This window comes from Euleptes europaea, chromosome 16 (assembly GCF_029931775.1).
Source record: "Euleptes europaea isolate rEulEur1 chromosome 16, rEulEur1.hap1, whole genome shotgun sequence".
In the NCBI taxonomy this organism is placed as follows: domain Eukaryota; kingdom Metazoa; phylum Chordata; class Lepidosauria; order Squamata; family Sphaerodactylidae; genus Euleptes; species Euleptes europaea.
The window spans coordinates 46,206,952-46,231,932 of record NC_079327.1 but is presented as its reverse complement, the minus strand read 5'-3'; the positions used below and the strand labels follow the sequence as shown (position 1 = coordinate 46,231,932).

Sequence of the window (24,981 nt, the reverse complement as noted above, 5' to 3'; positions counted from 1 at the left end):
AGATCCAATAATACTTGCATAGTGCCATTCTGGCTTTAGATAACTTATGCCTACAAGATCCAACACATTAAGAAATATACAGCAATAAATATCCTCTGCACCAGCTGTGTAATTGGATAAAATACAGAAACTGGTCTGGAAACTTCCTAGCAAATTCAATTATATGGAACTATTCACAGGTTTTTTATATGGAACTACAGGTTTTCTCCCCTGTACCTTTGGCTCTCTCATATGGTTTATTTTGTTTTCATGCAATGTCATAGGGTTCGGTTTACCTGCTGGGGTATAAATGTTACAAATAACATTAAAATAATATTTAGATTGAAACTAAAAGCGTAAACTTCTTGTAAGAGAAAATGATTTTTGCCAATTCCCCCTCCCACTGTAGATTATCTGCAACACACCCCACACAGTTCATATTCCCTGGGTCCTCAGGATCAACATTTCAGGGAGCACAGCAGGAAGTGGGAGAGAGGAAAGATCTGTTCCATTAGCATGGTCCTTTGGACCGAATAAGACCAGAAAAGATAAAAGGGTAAGGCTAAGCAAATTGCATTAACAAGCTAACTAAAACCCTAGCAAGAAATTCTACATGCAAAGAAACAATGCATTTAAGATTTATTAATGCAAATTATAGCAAAAACATAATCAATATGTAACATCTACACTAAACTAACACCCAGCTTTGTCTCTCCACATCCAAATCTCCTGTTGATGCGGTAGAGGTCCTGAATTGTTGCCTGTCTAATGTGGTTAAATGGCTAAGAGCGAACAAATTGAAACTGAATCCTGACAAGACAGAGGTAATGCTGGTCAGGAAAGGGGAGATCTTGAAGGACACTGTGCTTCCCACTCTCAGTGGGGTGTAGCTGACCCTTGCTGACTTGGCTAAGAGCCAAGGGATTATGCTGGATTCAGCATTATTGAAGAAACAAGTGAATACAGCTTTAAAAAAACTTTCTTCCAATTCAGTTTAGTCCAGAAGATGGTCCCCTACCTTGACTTGGCAAATCTAGCCACCTGGATCTACACCATGGTAACTTTGAGACTAGACTAATACATTCTACATAAGTCTCCCCTTGCAGTCAACTCAGAGACTCCCGTTGGTGCAGAATGTTGCAGCCATTGTTAGCAGGAGCTATGCAGAGGATGCATGTTACTTCCATTCTGCAGTCACTCCATTGGCTGCCCATCAGTTATTGAGTTCAATTCAAGATATTGGCTATCATATACAAAGCCCTGCATGGACTTGGCCCCTCATGGACTGCCTCTCCGATGCTCCACCATGACATCTTCACTCATCCTAGCAGGGCCTTCTGCAGATGCCACTCTGCAAACGGGAAAGATCAGCAAGTGCTCATACAAGTGCATTCTCTGTTGCGGCCCCTAATTTAAGGAATGGCCTGCCGGATAAGGTTAGGAAGGCTTACACTCTCCTAGCATTCTGCACACTGTGCAAAACTGATCTATTCAGGAGGGCATTTTTACATAGGCAATAGTGCTATGTTATAATGGTCCAGAAAGATGCTTTAATATAATGGACTGTGGAGTATATTACAGTGTATAATACATGTCTGTTGCAATATGTATTATCCTAATATGTAATTTCTGTATTGCTTAATATGTCATGTTAACACTTATGCTTTGTTTCAGCTAGATGTCCTGTCCTGCTGATTGTATTCACATTGTGTAATCCGCCTTGGGTTTCAGTAAGAAAGGCAGACTATAAATAAAATAAATGTTAAAAAATGAAGCGATAAACCAAAGGGGAAACAGATTAAGATGTATAGTAACAGAGGAGAGATCTATAGATTTAGGCAAAGGAGGTTGCTAACCCCAGATTCAATAGAGTGGAGTCCATAGATCCTAGGCTGAATTAGAGGACAGGAACAAAAGCTAGAAAGGATAGAAAAATATAGAGGTGATAAGAAAGGTAAAGATGGGCTGATAATTAGAGGATTAGATTCAATAAAGGAATTGTTTAGATTGTTTTGATTTGAATATTGCTACATCTTATACCTCAAAAAACTTGTTGGTCTCTGTAAGGTGCAACTGGATTTTCAATCTAGCTGTTGCTAAATTAAAATATGAACTGTACGGAGTACTTCCTTTTGCCAATAATGAATCAAGGCCAATCAATTACCAAGAGTTTAACTTCCCAGCTACTCTGAGGTGACACAGAATTGTATTATTACGGGAGAGAAAAAGGTTTCTTTATTTATTTTCCCCGCCTTCATAACAACTATATTAATCACAAAATAATATCCTAAATGATACATGGAAACATTCATTTTCATCTCTTCTCATTGGATGAAGTAGGTTTTTTGGGGTTTTTTAAGTAGGAGTCTACAAACAGAGCTAATGCCCATACAAGCTATTTCTCTAGCCTATCCACCCATACAACACACATTCATCACACTATGTTATACTGCTAACATATGTTTAGTTAGAAGAAACAGCCGAAATTAGTTTTTAAAAATTTTATTCACTGCATTTGCCTCATCTGGTACACATACAATGGTATTTCAAAACTGTACAAGAGGATTAAAGCTACTGTTGTACCCTGTAGTATAGAATACATACTTGGATACTCCCATTTTATGCAACAGCCAATTAAAATTCATTTCTCCTTCAACTATCAGTAGTGGATAGATGAAAGCTAGACTTGTTTTGTATCCAATGATACAAACCCTGTTCCAAATATATTGCAGCCAAGAAAAATAGCAAAGATTATTTGGACCACACCATATGGACGGAATGAAGCAGATAATCAGATGCCATTAAAAAAAAGAAGTCTAGGATTAAGAAATTAGGCAAGAATAAACATTTGATTCTTGCATTTCAAGGAACTGAACCTTCAATTTTGGAAACTATAGAATGCTTCAACTTTAGTTTGAGCTAACCAAAGAAAAGGAAAGGGCAGATATAAAGAAAGTATAAGGTGCCTTAGGAACATATAAAGCTTATAAAGAATCAGATCATTGTTCCTCTAGCTCAGTGTTGTCTATTCTGAATGACTATAGTCTTTTAGATTCTCTGGGAGAAAAAGGTCTTTTCTAACACCTGCTACCCAAGATAGAAATGTCAGGGACTGAACTTTTTCTATTCCATGTGCAAAATGTTTGCTCTGTCACTGAGCCACAGTCCCTTCCCAAGTGTTGTGAACACCTTTCCCATCACCATCCCCTTTCCCACAATATCTCATGAAGATACCATTACTCTCACCAGGGATCAAAAGCAGTTTGTCTCTTTGAGTGGCTTGTTATACTGCTGCTTTCTGCTGGTAGTGCAGGGATTCTGTTAGAGGCACTGCTATCTAGGAATGTTCCTTCTGGGCGTGGAGATGGAACTGTAAAAAAAAATATCAAGTTGGTTTTTATCCATTCTCAGCTGAATGTCTCATAATACAATAAAAACGTTGAATTCCTATTCATATTTGTTTGTAACTCAGAGAAAGTAAATGCACTTTCTCGAAGTGTGAGCCTGATAGTTATCTCTTTATTTACTGCACTATCAATTTATGAAACACAACAAGCTATCAGCACCGAGAAATGTGTAACAACAAAAAAGAACTAGGTCTTAGCATGTGAAAAACAGAATCAACTTGGAATCAATCCTCAAAATGATGAGTACTTCAGTATTCTGCCAGCATAATTCCCTTAGGCAATTTCAGAAGCCAAAATTCCATCTCAAATCACATCACAGAACATCTGGCTTACACAATAAATAAAGCTAAATCTTTTCCTTAGTTAACAAGCCCAGATTGTGGCTGAGAAAATAAATTTTGAAATTATTATTTCATCATAATGTAGATGTTCCAAGGACGCATAGAACATATTCTGATGTATGTACAGAAACAAAAAATAATGTGTACGGCATTTAAAAGAGTGCCAGCAGACCCAAGAGAAGTTACCTATTGATTCATGTAAAATTGTTGCTGCTTTTATTTTTTACAAATGTACAGTTACACAGTCACTCACACACATCTACTACCCATCTTGCTCATATCTTTTTCTCAAGAGGTAACAAGACACATGTAGCAAAGAAAGGTAAAGATTGGGGGGGGGAAGTCAAATTATTATCAGTGCTATCTGAAGCAGGGTTATACACGGCTGACTTCAATGGACTTAGAAGAGTGTGACTGTTCAGTCAGGATGGCACTATATGACGAGAAAATTGCGGGGAAAGAAAGAATGAGCAGTTGACCAGCTCAGAACTAATGGATGTATACAAACCTCAGTAGCTAGAAATCCACAAACCTATGCCCAATGAAAGTTTTGGCTCAGGAGTCTCTCTCCTTTTTGTAAGGTGTATTTCATAGCGCAGTGTGCATAGTGCAAGATCTCTACACAATGCTCAGGAGTAAGACAAAGGTGGTGATACTTGCAGTGTTGAGATACTAATATTTTTACCACTAATAGAGTTGAACTCATAAGTTGCCATATTTAGAAAGTATTTATAAGAGTAGATTATACTCAGAAACAAATAATTAAACCAAACTATCTGGGATCGGGCAGGATGCCCTTCCCTGTCTGTCATTGTAATAAAGCTAAAGATTAAAACAGCAGGACAAAGTCTTCTACTCAAAGACAAATACTAAAGGCAAAATGATTCCAAAGTACTACAGTTCTCTGACCCAAGTTTTGGACACTGATCCAAACTTTAATGAAAACATCTTCCACAAGAAGTTAAATTAGTAAATAGAATCCTTTGCCCATCAAATCCATCTATAATCCCATTATACCTCAAAATAAATAGCTGGATTCTCCCTCAAAAAAATTATACATTTCAACTTAAAAATATTAACAATTTCCAAGGTGCTCTCATCATTAGTATTGTTGGACAAAAGGATTGATAAAAATTACAAATGAGTGTCAATGTCCTCCAATCATATTAAATAGAGCCTTATCCTCCTATTAATACATTCAAGTATTAGTCTCCGCATCCAGAAACCAATATCCTATTCATGAGAAGAGAAACATGTTATGGTACTAACACAGATTAGGGAGACTGAACCAACCAGCAGCTGTACCCTTTTTTAATGTTGTTCCACATCTCCACACCTACAGTTGCTATCTCAGTCTGTGTTACAACACCGAGTTGATGGACAGCCTCATTCCTTCACTAAATTTCTTATCGTTGGTTGTTGCCATGCTTTCATGTAAATCCTTATTCATTAAAAAAACTGAAGAAATCTCTTTGCTGTCACTTTCAGTGCACACACACACCCAAGTGTCACACCTCCATGCTGACAGGCCTTCACAAGTGGTCTTTGGCTCTAAGAGCCAAACCAAAAACATATGAGTCAAACTCCCTTTTCAGTCTTTGGGTTTTTAATTTTTTTAATTACCATGATTTTAAATTATTGCCACCACAAAACCTAATCCTAAACTCCTTACTGTTTCCCATAATTTTATTAAAGCTATGACATAAGTGTTGTATTATAGAATTTAATACAGGATAACCCTGGTTGTCATCCCCACAACACAAACGTGACCCGGGGGTCAGCAATCTTTTTAGTGAGAGCCACTTTTCAATAATGCAAAATTTCTAGAGCAAGCTACCCTCCCACAGCATGTTACAAAGTTTTGTTCTGTCCTAGAAATGGAACATGGACTTGGAAGAGCATCAGAAATGAAGCTATCAGCTAAGCCTCACAAAGAACAATCCTACAACATAAAGGCTTTAAAAAAAAGCCTTGAGCACATCTTTCTGCAGTCTTTTCCTGGATCTTCTAGGGGATGAACCATCTACTCTGCACTGCCAGAAAGCAACCAGTAGCTCACAAACTACCTGCTGAAGACCCCTGATCTTACCTTTACCTAATCTCTCCAATTTCTCAAAATTCCATTATTGCTTTAAAAAGTTCCATTAAAGTGACTGTTTGAGCCAGTATAGAAAGCAACTGGTTAAGCAATGAATGTATTTAGCATTTGTATGTCATACAACAAAACAAATTCAGATGTGAAATGGCAGACATTGTACTTCTACTGAGGATTACCAAGAGGCTCTGTAATAAAATCATTGCTGACAATACTAGGTGCCACAATGAGATCTGTAGGTGCCATGGTGATCGTGGATTTGTTGAGCCTTGTCATACCTGATGCTGGTAGCAGATACTGAATCCTCCCCATCCCAGTCTTTTTACTTGTATGCCCAGGATGTTTTTGACTCCTCACAAACACTACCTGCCAACCACACACCTGGGATATTCATATACAGAGTTCAAAACCAGAACAAAGCCCCTGGAAGAGCCTGCACATCCTACACCAGTTTCAACACATGTAACAAGCACACAGCTGACTTGTTTAATGCACTTTGATGAACTGAGAAAGCAAATACCAAGCCACTACAAAAGCTAACTTAGACTGTTATACAGTGGATTGGGAAGGACCCTGGGATAGGTAGGCAGTTGCTTTCCTTCCAACCAGCCCCAACCCCTAAGTCCACTGTGAATAGGGTACTTTTGTAAATCACTTTGTAGATGGAGCACACACAGTTAAAACAGTTAAAACAGTCATAGGGTCCACTGGCTTAGGGGTGCATACTGAAGAAGCCCTGCCATGTTGCTGTGTTTTATTGCTGCTGAAAGCAGAAGTGGGGTGGCAACAGGAGTCTATTGCAAGGAAGACTTGGAACAGAGGATGAGGAGAGGCTTGATACTATTGAGAGACAACTGAAGTTAAGATTTGTTTCATGAGCTTTTTTTGTCAGCTGATTCAGGGCATGGAGCATTACCTGGAAAATCCAGGATTAAGACAGGATACCGCAATCATACATAATGAAAAATTATAGTCAGGACCATATCCTGGCTTGAGGTAATCATAGTATAGCTATTTAATTAAACCATAGTTTATGTTATATCTGAACTGAGCCACAGGTTCTGTTTAAGAGCAGACAAGCTCTAAGATCCCACCAAGCCCTACAATATCAGAAAGATATACAATAGCAGTAAGATCAACTGAAAGGAAGGACAGAACAGGGTACCTTAGAACGGTGGTGCTATCAGTCATCTTTAAACCACGCATATTGTTCCAGAAACAGAAGGCTTTTCCCACATCCTATTTAGGGATTTTTTTGCCAGGGAGAAGAGTAATATGCGTTCTACAATTAAATCGTGATCTTTTTTCACAATAACAGTAGCAATACTGATTAAGTTGTATATGATAAAATACCTCTGTAAAAGCTACCAACTCTCCTTGGTACAGAATCACTATACAGAAGTCTATTTTCTTTCGTGGATGTTCCATCATCTGTGTGCGGATCATGGTATGTTCCACCCTAAATTTAACAAAAAATATATTAGAACTGGTTAATCTAAAAAGCTTAAATTGTTCTCCAATGATATGTAATAGGATAGGGATTAAACTGTGCACTTTGCTTTTAATAAGATGAAGTCCAACACAATGGGAAAAGGACCACAGTAAAGCAATTTGAAACAAAACTATAATTGTAAAGTGATTCAAATTTCAGGTTTTTGTGTGTTGACTGAAAGGGTCCTGTGATTGCTCCATCCATTCCCTTATTGGCTCAACCCCGGTACACAGGCTTGCCCAAAAAGAATAGTCTTACAGCATCACTTGCAAATTATATCCAAAGCTTTAGCAAAATAGCCAGCAAATACAGTTCTAAGCTAAGAAGTCACCACTGAGCTGCTTTGTACTCGTAATGGTCAGACTTGACACAAGGGCAGCAAACTTGTATTCAGAACCTCTTAGACATCTTGACTCGACTGAGTGGGAAAATAAGCTTTTAATACATGTGGAACCCAAGCTATGGACAACTTTCAGTGCAACCCTAAGAACATTTTCCTGAAAATAAGCCTCACTGAATAGACCTGATTAGGCTTCTGAGTAGACCTGCTAACAAAACCACAGCCAAGATGGACAAGCTGCCTTGAGCACCTTCTGGGTGGAAAGGCAGAATAAAAATGGTAATATCAAACATACTGTGACTGCAGATAGGACTATATAATCAACTAGAAACACTAGAAAAATATGACTAGTTACTCATCAGTTACACAGAACAGCACACGTTCAATGCTCTATATTGATATAGCATTAGATTATATATAGTCTACTATTGACACCTGTATATTATATTTATATATATAATATACAAACGTCAATAATAAAGAGACTAGTTAAATTAACAGTTTGCTTACAGGAATTTACTTCAGTGGTAAAACATTTCCCATTATCCCAAATATTTAAGAAGTAGTATGTTATGAGGTAACAGAGCTGATCATGCAACTTATTTTACACAGTCACTTTTTGCTCATTTTTACATAGTAAATGCATGTTTGAACAGAATTCTAATTCATATTAGGATCAAAATGTAAACCTGTGTCTAGCTAAGTCTGTATATGTGAATCTAACAAAAAATGTCAGCCCTTACATAAAACATTCAAGAGAGTATGATAAATTAAATATGAGTGTTCAAATAATAAGGCAGTTACCATTAACTATTAACTAGTGTTAACTATTAAAAGATTTGCATCACGGCAAAGCAAGATCATAGCCCAGGCATATTTTTCTTCCTGGACTCTTTTCCTGCTATTCTAGTAAGAGTGATTGTTACCAGCTTTCACTAGTTTGCCAACTAAACAATTCCTGTAGAGAACCACTATTACACACACTTTGGTAAGATCCAGATTGGAATATTGCAGTGTGTTTTATGTGTGGTTGCCTTTGATGGAGATTTGGAGACTCCAGATAGCTCAGAATACAGCAGCCAGAATAGTAATTGGGGTGCAATGAGCATGATGCACAAATTTTATAACAACTCTACTGGCTCCCAATTTGCTTTGGACACAATACAAAATGCTTGTTTTAACCTTTGAAGCCCTAAATAGTTTTGTCCCAAAGTACCTGAAGGATCACATCACCTCCACCCACACTTATCTGCTCCTGCACTGACACAGTGCAAGGAGGCACTGCTGTAGGAACTCACTTTGTCTGAGGTACATCTGATGGGACCCAAAAGTAAAGTCTTCTGGACAGCTGCCTCCAGACTTCATAAAGCCCTTTACTGGAATTTCAGTTTCCTCATTACAGATTTTCCAACATCAATTAAATATTTAAAAAAAATTCAGACTGTTCCTTAAAGACCACATTAAAACAACTTTTATCCCAGTGTAAGTTACAAATTCTTCTTATATTTTTGTATTTGATTTTTCTATTGCAAGCTGCCCTGGGCGTAACTTTATTGAAAAGCAGCATACAAATGTCTACATAAATAAAAGATGTTGATAAATGGAAAGAAAGGGAAAGAGGAGTTGGTTATGGGTGACTTCTATTTTGGAATCATGTTACATGCACAGTTTAAAACAGGAGAACAATTTTCAAAATGTTTACTCTAGAATCAACTATGGCAGAAGAAGTAAATAAAATACAGTATAGAATCAACTATGGCAGAAGAAGTAAATAAAATACAGTAAGCAAAACTTTAACAGAAGCCAAAGACTCATGCCAAGCACATAAACTCTCTCCAGCACAGTATGATGAGGTTGAAAACAGAAGGGTTCAACAACCTTTTAACTAGCTGTGATATTCAAAAGTAGATGCCTTCACTGACCGAGGTATGTTTCCTTCCTGGTAACTACGATTCTTAACCAGGATTAAACCTTGGTTAAGAATACCAGCTACTGGGAAGAAAACAAACATCAATTAGGGAACGCAACTGCATTCAGATATCAATACTAACTAGAGTTACTTGAAGACTTCCATCTTCAACCTTGGACCACCACATGGAAGTGGGAGGGTGGGAGAATGAGGTAACGTGAGAGCTTGGTAATTAACTTACACAACCCAAGACATTTACTGGTACACTGTCAACAATTATGCAGATTTCATCCATATCGCAGGTATCCCCTCCCCACAAATAGCCAAAAATACTTCTTTTAGATAGACACCAGTAAATAATATAGCAAAAATGGAACAATTCTGCTTGAAGTTAATACACTTGTGATAATTTTAATGGTACTTCTGATGGCTTTTAAAAATAAGACTAACTTATGACTGAAGCTAATGGAAAATATTCTGAATACTTCAATTTTGACAGCTTGAGTTAAATCAGGTTTGTCAAAATGCCAAATCAGAATTAGAACAGATAAAATAAGTCATCTAGTTCAAGAAAATATATTGTATTCCTAAAACTCCCTGATTCATCTAAGTTTGACAACCACCTTCAAGGAAGGAGATTCTAGACACTACTGAAGCATTTTTTTTATAATTCATCTTAAATTTTGATCTTAACCTACATCTTCAGTTTATTCCTAGCCTTAGTGATAGAACCAATTATTATCTTTAGCCAACATATGTTTAACAGTACAATCCTGAAGGGGTGGTGGTGGAGCCATTTAAAATCAAGCATGACTCCACAACCAGCATCCATGCCACTTTAGCCGCCCAAAGTGGCACGGACACCGGTGCAGGGTGACTTACACCGGCTCCAGGGAATAATGTGGCAGTGTGAGTCTCGTGTGCCTCAGCAGCATTTTTCTGGCGCGTGTGCTCACACCGGCATCCAGGGGGCATTCCTGGGGGTGGAGCTGCCTTTAGGCAGCTTCCAAAGCCCTTTTGCTGGCTCCATTCCCTGGGATCTTAAAATACACTGCTGAAACTCACTAAAATGGCTCCAAGGGGTAGGGTTGGATGAGGAAGAGACAAGCGAGAATGGGTGTGGGGAGAGAAACCCGAAGATAAATGTATGCACAAACATTGCCTCGATTTGGGATCAAGGCAAAATTTAAATATGTGCTAAAACAGGTTGCTAAAACTGCAGGACAAGTGCACTGCAGCTGCGAAGAGACTTCTGAAAGTCAGAAAAATCATGAGTACTACGAATCTCTAAAGCAGTCTGGCAGAGAACACGATGCAAAGTACTCAAACATAAATGGCCTAGGCATTATTAAACAAGGTCAAAATTACTTTTCACAATTTGATCATGAATTCATTCAACAGAGGGGAATAAATATTTAATGGAGGAGGGGAGAAGATTCTGCAACAGCCAACAATTCAAACTAACCCTATTAGGATCTTCAGTACAGTCTTCACGTGAAGAACCAACAGATCTTGTAAGTGACTTATGCTGCGCCTGTGGAGATAACAGTTGCAGGCTGTTTGCTCTGGCTGCCATCCCTTGCCCTACGTTTAAGCCACCCTCTGAGCCCTTTGTCCTCACTCTGTCCCGGCTCACATACATAGAATGTCTATGAGGGCGCTGTTGTGAAGAGAAAGGACTTGTGTAACCTAGACCATAAGAAAAAGATTCATGGGGAGCAGATAAAGAGTGTGAATGGCTTCCCTCCATATGATCTGGCAATTTTAACTCCTCCATTGTTTTGGAATGTCTTGTAGTTGGTCTTCGGGATTCAAGTGTACCGTCACTTCTGTTGTTTCTTCCAGAAGGACTGAGCAAAGTTCTATTGTCAGCATGGCGAGAAGGCGTTGGTGTAGTAGGAGAGTTCAAGTCCAAACAGCTGGATGGAAAATACCTACTGCTGTTTGAGTCTGCAACTTGAATTCTGGCCTCTGAAAGATTACCCACAGATTTGGAATCTGTTAGAGCCCCATGACTTTTTGATTTTGTCCGATACGAAGGACTCTTTGAAGACTGAGGAATGGTATCAATGTAGCTGTGACGGCTGTGCCTTTCACTTGGTTGCAGTGTGCCTGTTTTACTCTGAGAACTCTCCATAAATGAGTGGCGGTTATGCTGAGATCTGGAATTTGACTTCAGGTATTTTGTACCTGGGCCATCGGATGCTTTGGGTTCTGAATTGAAATCAAATTCAGTTTTTGTCTTTGTTTCCTTTGGACTGAGCATATGCGGTATGTTGTTATTAGCTATATCTTTGCTGCCAGATCCAGAAGGATTGCTTGGCTTTTTTGACAGCATAGGACTATGTGCAGTTACAGGAAGGTTTCCATTTAGAAAGCTTTCATTTGTTGGAAGAGCCTCTTCTCTTTGAACTCCAACTCCCACATTCTGTGTATCTTTGCTGTTAGATCTGTGGTGAGACTGCACAGCAGTACTTTTGCTACTTTGATTTCTATAGTATAACAACAGAAAGAAAGCACACATTAGTAATTTCTGCCTACGCATATAGACTGTTTCAGTAACCCTCTCACCATTAATCTACTGCAGATAAAGTATGCACACAGCACAGACTGAGACTTTTGCCATGAAGGCTGTTTGTTCCAGGCAGCTGGTAAATTTGCAATTAAAAAAACCTCAAAGCCCAAATTCTTAAGGATAAATAAAGTGGATTGAAAACATATATTGGAAATTTGGTTCACTCCTGCTTTCAAAAACATATACTGTGGGAAATGTGAGTTCAAGAAAATAATGAAAGGCCACCCCCACCTCCTTTTTATCTAATTAGATCTATGAACCACTAGACTTAAGCAGGAACATTTATGTTAATTGTATAAATGGACAAGTTGCTCCACCAGGATCTACTGCCGCTTCAAGAAAGTGGTACAGCAACTGTCCTCAGCACTGCTGAGATAATACCCACTACCTTCCAGTGTTCAATAAGCCACAGGTTTGTAGGAGTAGTCACCGGGACAATTTTACACCACTTACCAGAAATATGATGTAGACTTAGCACATTTTAATGCAAAATACTGTGCGCACTATGGGAGCTGAACCAAATGTACATGGTGCTTTATTAGAAAGCCTACTTGATATATTTAAATCTAGATGTATAACAATGATGAGCATATTTGGAACTATTTCTCCTTTCCCTCAGCTGAAATAAGTGCTATAACTATGGCACTGATGTAAGAAGGTACACTAATTTACCTGTTAGATAAGGTGTTACTGTCTCCATGGTAAGGTTTTCTTTTAGTTGACCGTGAAGGTGAACGATCTAAGAGCCTCTGAGTTTGAAATGATGGGTGGTTCAGACACTGCTCTGTTAAATATCTGTCACCTGGATCCAGTTTCAACAAGTTCTTTTGAAAAGAAATTCAATTTAAAAATACTGGGCTGTATATAATATAAAAGCACAACTATTAAGCCCACTAACATTTACATCTAGATATTTCCAACAAGTATAATAATCAACGGAAACCATTTAAAGCTACTTATCTAAAAACAGCTGTAAATATTCTGTCAAAAATCTGAGCTCTAAAATCTGCTGCTAAAAATCCAACAGATGTAGATGTTATCTATACAAAAAAATATTTATATTCAGCTATGCAAAATCCTAGGGTTCAGTGACTTCTGGTGATTTCAAACTGTGCCTAGCTATGAGCCCCATGGGCTGCTGCAGATATCAAGAAGCAGGTTCATTCTCCTACCTGAATCTTATAACATTTCATTGGCTGCTACATTTTATTTTTTAAATGGATCCCTTATATATTTAATTTTAATAAGAATCTGGAAATTGTGCTCATAACGCAACAACAATACTCCTACCTTCATAAGGTCAAGTATAACACCGCTTAAGATTCCTAAATATCTCCTTTCCAAAGACTGCGGATGGTTGACTGCGGGGAACTGTATAAAAGCAACACACATACACACACACACAATTGAAGTATTTGCAAAAGGCATCAAAACGTTACTGTTAGTGTATGATGACCTAAAATTATCCAGAAGAGCATACATTATGATACTTATCTTAAATATCAGTTGTTCCCCTGAAGTGATAAGAAAATGACATATGGATAATCACATGAAACGCTGGAAGTGTGTTTCACAACGTTATGAAAATAAAACCTTTTGGCAGTCAAGATATTAGAGATCTTTGGAAGAGGATGTGCCAGTAGCCTACATGCAAACTCTGGTCAGCTGAACAGCTTCATCTACTTGAAATTAGAAATAAAATAAATCAAGTTTTAACTCTATTAAATTTTACGCTATGGTACAGGATTCACAAGAATTCTGCAGATGGCAAAAACAACTAGAAACACAGAATTCCAAACGCACACAGAGGTTGACGACAGCCAGCTTTTTCACTCAATCTCACCTAATTCCCCTCCTTACTCCAGTCCCTGTTACACATGCCCTTTGTCATTGGAGGTCCCATGATCTCCAGCATAGCTTTTTGGGTGGTAAAAGGGAACCCTCTCCTTCCCCTCTCATCAGTGGAAAAGGTGGCTGTATCCAACCCAAAGACTAGAACATATTAAACATTTCGGAGTGGCTTCAAGATTTTGTCTCCATACAGAGGACTGGAATCTTGGAAAACCATAGTCACTGTGAAAAGAGCCAACTAAAAAAACCCTATTAAAATGCAGTTTAGAGATTATTAAGATATTCCACTAAAGATGGCAAAAATCCAAGACACTATTTCCTCACAAGAAAAACACTATGATTTGTTAACAGTAAGCATTCAGACACATATCTGTGATCTTGCCTGGTGTTTTACTTTAAAAAAAAAGTTTTTGAGCTCTTTGCTTGTGAAGGTGTCTTCTACATGTAATATCCTTTTGCAGACTGCCAAATCTAAAAGCAGGACATGTAAGTAGTACAGGAGTTCAACAGAAGGAGGATTGTTTCTTTGATTTGTAACTTTCCAGTACCAGCATGTAACATCCCAGACAACTTGCCTCCATTGATTAATAATGCTGAAACTGGAAGAGAGATGCTCAGAGCACACATAATAGGATGGGAATGGACATGCTTCTGAACTAGCAGAGTTTCATTAAGCTTCAAAGAGTGAACTGCTTGTTCTCTTGCCCTACTGCACCCTTAATTTAAAAGTCAAGCAACTGTTGCAACTTGTGTGTGTGTATAGTGGTATCAAGTCACAGCTGACTTATGGCAACCCAGTAGGGGTTTCAAGGCTGAGGGGGTTTGCCATTGCCTTCCTCTGCACAACAACCCTGATATTCCTTGGGGGTGGCCCATCCAAGTACTAACCAGGGCCGACCTTGACGAGATTAGGCTAGCCTGGGCCACCTAAATCAGGGCTGTTGGAACTTAAAATCTACTTCACTGCAATTCAATTTTACAGATTGCACAACAATTAGTGTATGAATTTACACCCTTGGCTTAGAAGGATTGTGTAGGACTGCACTGTAAGAGTCTTTTACTTCCATCACTATTAATATTAAAGCATGGCTAAAAATATTTACAAATATTTGCCTAGCACGAAGTCTCTTCAAACTGTCCAATTCAAGTGTCTCTATTGAAGAAGGAGCATTTAACATTGTGAACGGGGGGGGGGGGGGTGATTCCATGGCTTTATTATAAATCTGTACAAGAGTGGATGCCCCAGACAAAGATGAAGAAATACTTAACACTGAAATTTGTTCCAAATTTCTACCTAATTATACAGTGTTTGGAATGAAAATTGATACAAATCTAAGAAAGTTTATTTTGGTGGTGAAAACTATTCTTTCACAAGACCAAATGCTTTCATATTAGTAGGAAGCCTGCCTCATGGAGAATGATGGAGGAAAGTTTCTTCAATAGACCCACTAGGGATTTGCATTTGGCAAAGCCTCCTGAGAAAACCGGTGGCAATTTAAAGGGAGCCAAAAAGCAGATCCCCAAATCATGACAAATTTTTTCAGCATGATTTGGGCCGCTTCGGCCCAGCCATTAAAAAAAAAAAAAAAGACTCCCCCTCTCCTACTCACCAGCTAGCCAGCAGGTGCAGAACTCCCCTGCTGGCAACTGGAGTCAAGGTAAGTGGGAGGAAAGGGGAAATGAGGGTTGGTAAAATTCAGATTTGGGTCTAATCGACGAGATTTTTTTGGGGAATCTGGATATCCCTGATATGGAGGTTCAAGAGTATCTGGGTTTACCAAAAAAATTCAGGTCCATTGGACCCAAATCTGAACTTCACCAATTTTTTTATACCCACACCAATTTTTAATGAACCCCCCACATTGGGGCAAAAAAGATAATGTGAAGTTTTCCAGATGATGAAAAAAGGAAGCATCCCAGACAGCACAATCTGCTATGTTGAATTTTTTTTGACTAGCAGTGTTAATATTTCTGCAAGCTGATGTCATCTATTTATAATACAGTGCAGCATATAAACATTTATCTACTCTGTATTCTAGTCATTTATAAACGCCATATACATATTTAATCTACTATTCAAACTAAACAACCAAACTTAGTAATTTGCAAGTTTCAAGGGAAATAATGAGAAAGTCATTCCCCTGCATTTTAGAACATAGTGCTCACTATCATGAATTTAATTGGACACTTGTACATCAATGTTTTATTACTATTTTCCAGTATTTTTTCATCCACTTTCCAGAACAGTACTGATGAAGAGGGGTAACATTTTGGCGGACACATTTTGCTTATGCAATTCACCATTTGAACATGCATGAAACACTTAATTTAAGCATTACCCGCAGCCCATGGAAACGGGGATTGCTGTAGAAAAGCTTCATCTGCTCTGCAGGTAGTGGTCCTAGCACCTTCTGAATTGTAAACAGTTGGTCAATTTCACTTTCACCAGGAAACAACGGTTGTCCATCACTAAGTTCCCCAAGAATACAGCCTACGGACCACATATCTACAGACTTGCCATATGGGGCTCTGAAAAGAAAGCATATGGATGCTATTGCAACAATTAACACATTACAATTAGCCTAATACTAGTATATATTTATTATTTCCTGTATTGGCCATTATCCAGCATCTTTCATCCTTCAGAACAAAACCTTTTAATTTCCCTCTAGATTACTTTATAACAACTGCAATAGTATTGTTAGGCCATCAAACTAGGATGATTATTTATACATGCTTCCATTCAACAACAGTTTTGGTTTTGCAGTCTACTTTACAGAGCTGGACAAATCCTATTAAACTTTTTATAAGAAATCACATTTAGGCTCTTTATTTTATTTTCTAAAAGGACTTACAGTTGAACTAAACTGAGCTATCTTGGTACATAAACATTTAGGTCAGGGTAGTAGTCACAATTAACTTATTACTGAAGTTAAAGGAAATTCAATCCTATATTTCAATAGCAATTAATTTTATATGAACATCAATGTGTTATACAGAAAAATGATATATGCAAAATGCAACCCTCCTACTAAAGGGCATTTTACTGGAACACTACTGGGAGAAATTTGTCAGTCTAGTAAAGTACTTCGTAAGTTATACTAAAAGAACACCTTACAGTCCCTGATAAACACTGTCTTTATGATACATGACCCAGAATATATTTTGAGTATATACTCTAGTTGATTGACAGGTACCAGAAATGGGGGCGGAGGAGTGCATCACACTTGTATAAAACAACCAAATATTGGCAGTCTGTCTCAGATGCTCTTTGGTCTCTTTAGCTAAAAGACAAAATGGTCTTGACAAGTTCCCTAATGGTGACAGCAGTTCAACAGAGGAACAGACTGCCTTGGGATGTGGTGGACTCACCTTCATACAGTCCTTAAGCAGAGACTGTATGACCATCTATCAGGAATGCAGTTAGAGATGTGAAAACAACTGGAAAAATTCATAACAAAGCTTTCCCCTCTTTTACCCTGAGGAATTCATTTTATTTTCTATATTTATAGCCTGCTTTTATCACTGAGACTCAAGATGAGATTTTAAATTTTTTCAAAAGAAAAGCAGGGCAATTTTGGGAAGCTTTGGACAAAAAAAATACCCACTCTTATGAAATATTTTCTCTTTTAGAATGAGTGAACTACTTCTTAACGTGAGATTTTTTGCACTCAATGATAACATGAGAAAGTCTGAGGACTTCTTCAGATTTTCCAATGAAAAAACTGAGGCACTTTAGGGAACTCTGGGAAAAAACACCTTTGATGAATTTCCTTTTGGGATGAGTAAAATGAAAGAAATGGGTTTAATGAAAATGTGAAATATGATTTTTTAAAATGTGGCGCACTCAACAGCATTAGATAATGATAATTTCTATGTATATTGTACAACATTCTCAAGAAGTCTGAATGTAAATCATTTTGGAGTTGATATGCTATAATGCATTTCATTATATTAAAAATTGTTCAGTGTTTTAAATATTATAAAGTTGATCTTAATATCCAAATATGCTGACAACCCTACAAAATTATCAGGGAACGAGCTAAGGGCATATTGTATTGTTCTCCACTCCAGAACACTGATATGCAAATTTTTCTCTAGTGGTAACTAGATGCCCGAAACCGAAAACCCTTCACAATGAGCCCCCAGCCCATGAGAGAGACATCTGTGGTTAGGATCACATCATGGTGTCTGAGGCCAAAGCGAGTACCTACAAAGATGTTACCATCTTGAGAACACAAATAAAGAGATTTAATCACAGCACTAGGTATAGAGTAAATTTGGTGTAGGGAATGAAAACCAGGCTTAAATCACGACTAGGAGTGTGCACTGATTCCACCCTCCCCCCAGTATTTTTCAAGTTTGGATTGGTTAAACCTGAAAATTGTCAAAAAATCCAAAAAACCTGGATTTTTCAAAAATGTTCATGATTAATCAACCCAAACCCAAAAAAAATTCAGCAAGGGAAGGGCTGTTCCTAGCTCCACTGTCTGCGCTCTCAGAGGAGATGATCTCCAAAAGCCTTGAAAGAACACACAAGATGTTGAAACTGGAGGATTTCCCCCCTCAGACCTCAGGGCTGGGAGCAGCCACTGTTGTCTGAACTCAGATTTCTCTCTTTTTTGTATTTAAACCCAGAGGAGCATCAAAAATTTAAGTCAGTACCTCAGATAGGAGCCCCGTGGCGCAGAGTGGTAAGCTGCAGTACTGCAGTCCAAGCTCTGCTCATAACCTGAGTTTGATCCCGATGGAAGTTGGTTTCAGGTAGCCAGCTCAAGGTTGACTCAGCCTTCCATCCTTCCAAGGTCGGTAAAATGAGTACCCAGCTTGCTGGGGGTAAAGGGAAGATGACTGGGGATGGCACTGGCAAACCACCCCGAAAACAAAGTCTGCCTAGTAAACATTGGGATGTGACGTCACCCAATGGGTCAGGAATGACCCGGTGCTTGCACAGGGGACCTTTACCTTTTACCTCAGATAAATTAGAAATAGTGAAGAAAAAATGATGCAGAGAAACAACAAAGCCAGCAAACTACAACAAACCAACTCCATTAGCGGTGAAGAAGGAACTGAGGGGATGAGGCTCCACTCCCTCAAAGCATGTGACTATTTTGGGGAGAGCAATGGCTCCAAGGGGGAGGGACGCCCCCTTGGTAAGTTTTTAGCTAGAGAAAAATCTCTCTGTGACAGGCCTGTTCATGCACAGTCCCAATGTGGTGCAGCACAGAAGATCGCAGATGAACACATGCCTTCCTGGGACACGACAAAGTGTTACCCCGATGCTTCAGACGGTAACTGTCTATGGCAATAATATATTTCTTCCTAATCCAAGTCTGTCAAGCAGAAGACTACCCAGATGTAACTGAATGGACCAATCAGGTTGCAGAAGATGCAACTATGGCTAAGTTAACGTGTTTAGCGAATAATAGATCAACATCTGATTTTTATGAAAAATTGAAAGTATTTCTCGAGTATATAGTAGTTAACTGATAAAAATAATAGAATGTTAACATTTAAGTAAGAAATACTCCATCGGATATGCAATTATAATATTCAAAGTAGGTATAACAGAAGTTATAGAGTAATTTCCATTATAATGCAAGAATTTGATGTGTATTTTTGTATGTTTTCTAATCGGCTTGTAAAATAAAAAACTAAAAAAAACCTTACACAACAGTTTTTCTCTAAAGAAATAGTTAAATTAAGGTTGTTGTTGTTATTATTTGCTTTGATTTATATCCCGCTGTTCCTGGTCCAAGCCAGACTCAGGGCGGCTTCCAACAATCTACGATACAAATATAAGATAAAATGGAATAAAAACGTACCAAATTCAAAGCTAATACATATTAAAGATCCTATAAACCTAACTAAAACTAAGGTGGTCCCACATCCTGCATATTATATTAAAATCAGTGTTTTCTGCAGGAGTCAAAAACCCAATAAGTTGCCGGTGACAATCAAACATCTACAGGAGACTGATGGAATAATGGGGAGTCCAGACAGAGGGTCCAACAGGGGTCCAACGAGGGAGGCCAGCTGTTGTATAATACTGCCACTGCCTTCAACAGTAAGTATGGCAGAACATCTCTGTCTTACAAGCCCTGCGGAACTGGACCAGGTCCCACAGCGCTTGGGGCTTATTAGACAGAGAGGACAGCTGGATAATCTTCGAGCCAGGGACCTCAAGAAGCCGAGTGTAAAGCTCTCTGGGGGGTAGATCGATAGAGAAGGTCCCATAAATACGAGGATCCTAGACCGCTCAGGAAGAAAACAAGATCATTTTAACACGGAGAACCAAAAACAGCTAATTGTCACAAGCAGATAATTATGACAAGATAATTATGGCAGGTGCTCACTATGTTCAAATCTATAAAATGTATTGGAATAAACACAGACAGAGGTATTGCTTTCAAATTAGTAACAGTCATCCCTAGAAAAGTTACTTACCCAAGTAAGAGTTCAGGTGAACGATACCATCTGGTGGCCACATATTCTGTGTAGTTAGCATTACTTCCTTCTGACAAATTCCGAGCAAAACCTGCATCAAAATCATTGCTTCTATAAAATGTTCAAAATGTACCAAACAACATCTTCTGTCCGGCAATGAGAATGGCATCTATGATTCAGAGTTACCTTTTTTTCTTCTGAAGACCAACCTACTAATAAGCGTACCTTACAAGCCATCCCTACATAGTGGGCTCTAGCCCCAATCAGTTCCGACTGTAGGGCAGATGCTTATAGTGCTATCCTAAGTAGAAACCCTTTTGCATACTTTACATAAAGACTCTAAAAAGTTGTTTAAACGTTCTTTTTGTCCTATAAGACAGCAGATGTATTGGAGCATGGAACAGCCCAACATAATAGCCAAGTGCATCTGTCACAATTAGTCTATGCTCAGTACTCTTTCTCCTATATTCCTACTAGTAAGATACCACACCCACACAACATGTGTCTAGTCAGCTACAGCACATGATTTTAAGGATTATACCAAGTGCAGAACAGCAAACGTACAGGAGACATTCACAAATTCTTAAGAACTTTTGTGAGGCTCCTGGATTCTTTTCTGAAACCTGACAAAAACCATACATATCTAATGTAATTCTAAGCATATTTATTGAGTTCAATGGGATTTACACCCAGATTTCCCAACAATCATAAAACACTTTCATTATTACAACTGTACAGCACAGGTCTTCTTATTCATTTCTACATTTAAGGATCCTTTTCCAGTGAGCTGCAGGGGATTCAGGGGTATGTTTTAGAGGGCACGTGAGACCACAGCAAGGCCAGCTTTAACTATCCCCTAGAACACACTCAACCCTCTTGCATAGATCTACACTGCTAGTTAACTAAATTAACTGTAAACTACCTTTTATAAAAAACTGTACTTCCCCCTAGGTTCACATTCTTAAAAAGACCAGAAGTAATGGGTAAGCTGTCTTTTATGGCTTGTACGCCATGAGTGATTTATTTATTTATTAGGGAACCCTGACAAGATTATAGGAAACTTGGAGATCCTGGGACAACAGAACAAATGCAGATCCTGTAAAGGGAAACCTGAAAAAATCCACATGTTCTAAATATTCAAGATATCAGAAAGAACCTAAAAAGAATATTTTACACGTAATCATGCCACAGCTATTAGTCTTTGCAACTTGTCTGGGATACTTAGCAAAGGACTTTCTACATTACTGGGATTCTTTCACTAAACGTAAAGTACATGAGGAGAAAAGTATAAAGATGTTGGCCGCAAAGGATTAGATAAGAATACATTAAAAACTTTACAAAATAGCCAATTAAAATTGAAGTCTGTTTAGAAGATCATTAGTCTTTTAGGATTAATATGCATACAAGGAACACCTCAATATAAATGCACTTTAGAGATACTGCAAGAGGTGCAAGAGAATCAGGTCATAATTCCTACAACTCTCATTTAGACCACTGAATTGGATACACAGCACTGTGGCCTAAGTTCCGCTTGCCAAGCAGAATTTCTGCTGCCCCCTTAGCACTCCCCCAACCACTTGTAAGGGCTAGAAGATCTTCTAGAATTGCATAGGATGTGGTGTGCATGTTTGTAGCTGCCAGGGGAGGGGGAATAGAATACCTTAGGTAGAACTTTCACAATCTCTGTGCCACCCCATATTTTACTTTTGACCATCTTCCACAGCCAACCTTCTCATTGCAAAAGCAACTGTGTCATGGTTGAAGAAGGGAAAGATTGATTTCTCTAAATACTTACAAGAAGTGCAATTGTATGTGCAGCTCTGAACCGAGGTCTTCAACCTTTCCAGACCTACTGAGCTACAAAAGCATGTGACATCACAGTCACATTACAGGAATACGAAGAGTAAGAATTATGACCCCATCAATGTCAAGGCCAAATTGTAGGCAGAAGAAGAGTTGTTTTTTATATGCTGACATCTCTACCACTTAAGGAAGAATCAAACAGGCTTACAATCACCTTCCCTTCCCCTCCCCACAACAGACACCCTGTGAAGTAGGTGGGGCTGAGAGTGTGTGACTAGCCCAAGGTCACCCAGCTGGCTTCATGTGTAGAAGTGGGGAAACAAATCCAGTTCACCAGATTAGCGTCTGCTGCTCATGTGGAGGAGTGGGGAATCAAACCTGGTTCTCCAGATCAGAGTCCACCACTCCAAACCACTGCTCTTAACCACTATACCATGCTGGCTCTTCTGTAACAGACTAAGAGAGCTGTGGACAGAAAATATACTGCAGGCAATATGCCATAGTGAGGAAGAAGCCTTGGGGCAAAGCCAAGGAGAAATTATCTCCACCATTGAGTACACTTGCCTTACCATTCTACAGCTCCTCTCAATATGTGTGTAGAGAGAGGCAGGAGGGTAGTGCTCTTTCTGCTTAAACAGGTGCCCCAGCAGCCAAGTCCTTCAAAAGGCAGCAAAAAAATCTAGCTCTTACTACGGTTCATCATGCTCTCAATCTATGGGCTGAAGACCTAGAAAACAGCCTCAGGTATTTTCAGGGAAGCTTAAGGGATCATGTTGTACTGGTACAACAAAATTAGTGATTTGCTATTTATGCCCTAATCATGTACATACATGCACCCCTATGTTTACATAAAATGACTGACTACAGGTTGAATATCCCTTATCCAGACTGCTTGGGCCAGAAGTGGTCCGTATTTTAGATCTTTCCATATTTTGGAATATTTGCATATACATAATGAGATATCTTGGGGATGGGACCCAAGTCTGAATACAAAATTCATTTGTTTTATATACACTTTATACACATAGCCTGAATGTAATTTTAAACAATATTCTAAATATTGTCGAAGGCTTTCACGGTCAGAGTTCATTGGTTCTTGTAGGTTATCCGGGCTGTGTAACCGTGGTCTTGGAATTTTCTTTCCTGACGTTTCGCCAGCAACTGTGGCAGGCATCTTCAGAGTAGTAACACTGAAGGACAGTGTCTCTCAGTGTCAAGAGTGTAGGAAGAGTAATATATAGTCAGAAAGGGGTTGGGTTTGAGCTGAGTATTGTCCTGCAAAAGTATTGTCCTGTAAGTATCAAGATAATGTGCTAATGAGGGTATGGTATGTTAATATGGAACCATTGTATCCTGAAGTGATCTGTCAATGTGTGTAATCCAAAACTAATCTGTATGGCTATTGTTGAATGTTGTCTTTGTCTGGAGGTTTTTCAGGGCAGGAAGCCAAGCCTTATTCATTCTTAAACTCTCTTTTCTGTTAAAGTTGTGCTGATGTTTATGAATTTCAATGGCTTCTCTGTGCAATCTGACAAAATAGTTGGTAGAATTGTCCAGTCTTTCAGTGTCTTGGAATAAGACCCTGTGTCCTGTTTGTGTCAGTCCATGTTCAGCCACTGCTGATTTCTCAGGTTGGCCAAGTCTGCAGTATCTTTCATGTTCTTTTATCCTTGTTTGTATGCTGCGTTTTGTGGTCCCGATGTAAACTTCTCCACAGCTGCAAGGTATACGATATACTCCTGCAGAGGTGAGGGGGTCTCTTTTGTCTTTTGCTGATCGTAGCATTTGTTGTATTTTCTTGGTGGGTTTAAACACTGTTTGTAGGTTATGTTTTTTCAAAAGTTTCTCCATCCTATCAGTGACTCCTTTAATAAATGGCAAGAATACCTTTCCTATGGGAGACTGTTTTTCTTGAGTTTTCTGATTTTTGTTTGGTTCAATGGCCCTTCTGATTTCATTCTTGGAGTAGCCGTTTGCTAGCAGTGCGTGATTTAGATGGTTAGTTTCTTCCTTGAGAAACTGTGGTTCACAGATCCGTCTTGCACGGTCCATTAATGTTTTGATTATTCCTCTTTTCTGTCGGGGGTGGTGGTTGGAGTTTTTGTGTAAGTAGCGATCTGTGTGAGTTGGTTTCCGGTAGACCTTGTGACCTAACTGAAGGTTTGATTTACGGATGACAAGGGTATCAAGAATCACGCACTGCTAGCAAACGGCTACTCCAAGAATGAAATCAGAAGGGCCATTGAACCAAACAAAAATCAGAAAACTCAAGAAAAACAGTCTCCCATAGGAAAGGTATTCTTGCCATTTATTAAAGGAGTCACTGATAGGATGGAGAAACTTTTGAAAAAACATAACCTACAAACAGTGTTTAAACCCACCAAGAAAATACAACAAATGCTACGATCAGCAAAAGACAAAAGAGACCCCCTCACCTCTGCAGGAGTATATCGTATACCTTGCAGCTGTGGAGAAGTTTACATCGGGACCACAAAACGCAGCATACAAACAAGGATAAAAGAACATGAAAGATACTGCAGACTTGGCCAACCTGAGAAATCAGCAGTGGCTGAACATGGACTGACACAAACAGGACACAGGGTCTTATTCCAAGACACTGAAATTCTACCAACTATTTTGTCAGATTGCACAGAGAAGCCATTGAAATTCATAAACATCAGCACAACTTTAACAGAAAAGAGGAGAGTTTAAGAATGAATAAGGCTTGGCTTCCTGCCCTGA

General features: G+C 38.7%; 1 protein-coding gene across 2 annotated transcripts in view; it reads right to left on the bottom strand.

Moving 5' to 3' along the window:
- CDKL5 (cyclin dependent kinase like 5) overlaps positions 1-24,981 on the bottom strand; it is a 57,629-nt gene that overhangs the window by 13,658 nt on the left and 18,990 nt on the right. For both annotated transcript variants that reach the window (XM_056861759.1, XM_056861760.1), the window contains exons 7-13: positions 20,437-20,527; positions 16,329-16,518; positions 13,429-13,509; positions 12,811-12,962; positions 11,029-12,055; positions 7,176-7,281; positions 3,226-3,349 (exon numbers count right to left, since the gene is read on the bottom strand). In XM_056861759.1, the coding sequence (XP_056717737.1) occupies positions 3,226-3,349; positions 7,176-7,281; positions 11,029-12,055; positions 12,811-12,962; positions 13,429-13,509; positions 16,329-16,518; positions 20,437-20,527 (1,771 nt within the window). The remainder of the gene's footprint in view (positions 1-3,225; positions 3,350-7,175; positions 7,282-11,028; positions 12,056-12,810; positions 12,963-13,428; positions 13,510-16,328; positions 16,519-20,436; positions 20,528-24,981) is intronic.